This window comes from Propithecus coquereli, unplaced genomic scaffold, assembly GCF_000956105.1.
Source record: "Propithecus coquereli isolate 6110/MARCELLA unplaced genomic scaffold, Pcoq_1.0 Scaffold675, whole genome shotgun sequence".
NCBI lineage: Eukaryota > Metazoa > Chordata > Mammalia > Primates > Indriidae > Propithecus > Propithecus coquereli.
Window position 1 is genome coordinate 185,210 of NW_012152785.1, and position 1,824 is coordinate 187,033.

The 1,824-nt window shown below is 32.9% G+C and overlaps 1 protein-coding gene across 1 annotated transcript in view; it reads left to right on the forward strand.

Annotated features, from left to right (window-relative positions):
* Positions 1 to 1,824, forward strand: part of PCDH15 (protocadherin-related 15) — a 493,462-nt gene that overhangs the window by 160,680 nt on the left and 330,958 nt on the right. Inside the window, 1 exon segment of the mRNA XM_012660698.1 lies at positions 135 to 190. Within this exon segment, the coding sequence (XP_012516152.1) occupies positions 135 to 190 (56 nt within the window).

Sequence of the window (1,824 nt, forward strand, 5' to 3'; positions counted from 1 at the left end):
TGTGTGTGTGTGTGTGTATAAAATTCTAAAGGGACAAGCTTGAAGTCTAATGAGTTTATATTTATGTATGGAAGGAAAAACCTCACATGCTTGCTTACACTATGGTGAATGAAAATTCCATCTATAAAGGAAAGCAAGAATAATAGGGATGGAAGGTTTCCACAGCTAATCTATTCTATTGATTGCCATAGTTGAAGAACTAGCATTTGACTGGCAGGGATTAACTCCAATTGTTATAGGAGAGAATGAAGGGATTGGAAATATGTACTTGAATATTTTGTACTTTGCATCCAAAGAGTCTCCAGCTGACTATTATTTTCTGTCTTGGATGCTTTTGCCCCAGCTGGATTTATTTTTGTCGAAGTGCTGTATAGGGGAAATAACCCTAGACTCAAAGTCTGATGGTAGTCATTCTAATTCTGAGGCAGGCTCTGTCTGCTTCATTTCATGGCCATAGACAAATCTTGTAATTGTTGTGCCTGAGCTTATTCATTTATGTGAAGTGGTTAGTTTTAGCTGATATTTCCATTTGCAGTTAGAGATTCATGGGAATATGAGTTACTTGCAAGATGATAGCTTGGTTTTCAATGTTTATGTATTTCTGACCAAAGTACATTTGGCCATGGAAGGCTCTACCTTTAACTGAATGTGCAGCTTCAAGTTGTACTAAATATGGTGTTGCCAATTGTCACTTACTCTAATAATCATAAGAACTATAACATGACATATTATTTTACATATCTTTTGGTATTACATGGGAATAGCAGAAGTTGCTGATACGAGAATTCAGGAAGCTGGCCTTGAAGGTTAGGAGAGATTTTAATGTGACTGACCCAGGAAAATTCCAGCATCAATCTTTACCATGAAATGAAGTGACACAAGGCACAGCTACATCTCACTCAAATCCCGTTTGAATATTTATACTCTCTTGCCAATTCCTGATGATGGAAAAGTAAAGATTCCATAGAATGTTTGCATTGAAAAGGATTTAAATGTAATGAAACATATCAAACTTCATTTTCCAGATGTGAAAATTGAACCAAATAGAAAGTGCCTAGGATCAGTTGATTTTCTTTACTTCTAAAACAAGGCTTTTTTCCATTATATTATACTAATTACCTGTGGTTGTGAAAATTTGGTTGGCATTACCAGGTTCTTCTCTATGCTTTAGCTCTAGTATTTATTTTGTTGCTTTTCTCCAGGTAACTAGGGAGAGTTTGCTTTAATTGTTCATTTAATACTGAAACACGGGCAACAAAATTATGTAAAAGTAAAGATATTGGTAATAGGTAAATTAAGAGGATTTTAGTGGATAAATTAAAAGAAAGTAAAAAAAAAAATGTAAGTTTCTTTAGGAGGAAGAAAAGAGCTAATCAAATTGTTGTACTGACAAAGAATGGAAAAACCAAACATTAAGACATATTTATTTAATGGAATAATGAAGATCTTTGATTTTACATTCATGGGAATTCATTTATTGAAACTAGAAGGAAAGAAAAGAAAGGAAAGAAAAGTAAAACAAAGTTAAATCTCAGACTTTTAAGATTCAGGTCAAGAAGTTATAGATGTTTTATATTTAAATGTTTCTTAAGAATGTGCCTTTATATAATTTAACTTTCTCTGAAGTAAAACATTTTATTTGTAAGGTGGTTCAGGTTTCATTCTAATAAATTCCAGAAAGATCTAGGAACCATATGATAGTCGAATAATTCCACCTGTGAGTTAAAGATGAAAAGAAGTTGGCCTTTTTCCTATCTTAAATTTCTCTGGCACAAAGGCTGAAAAAATACTTGAAATGACATTTCTATTCACCCTTTGTGCTTC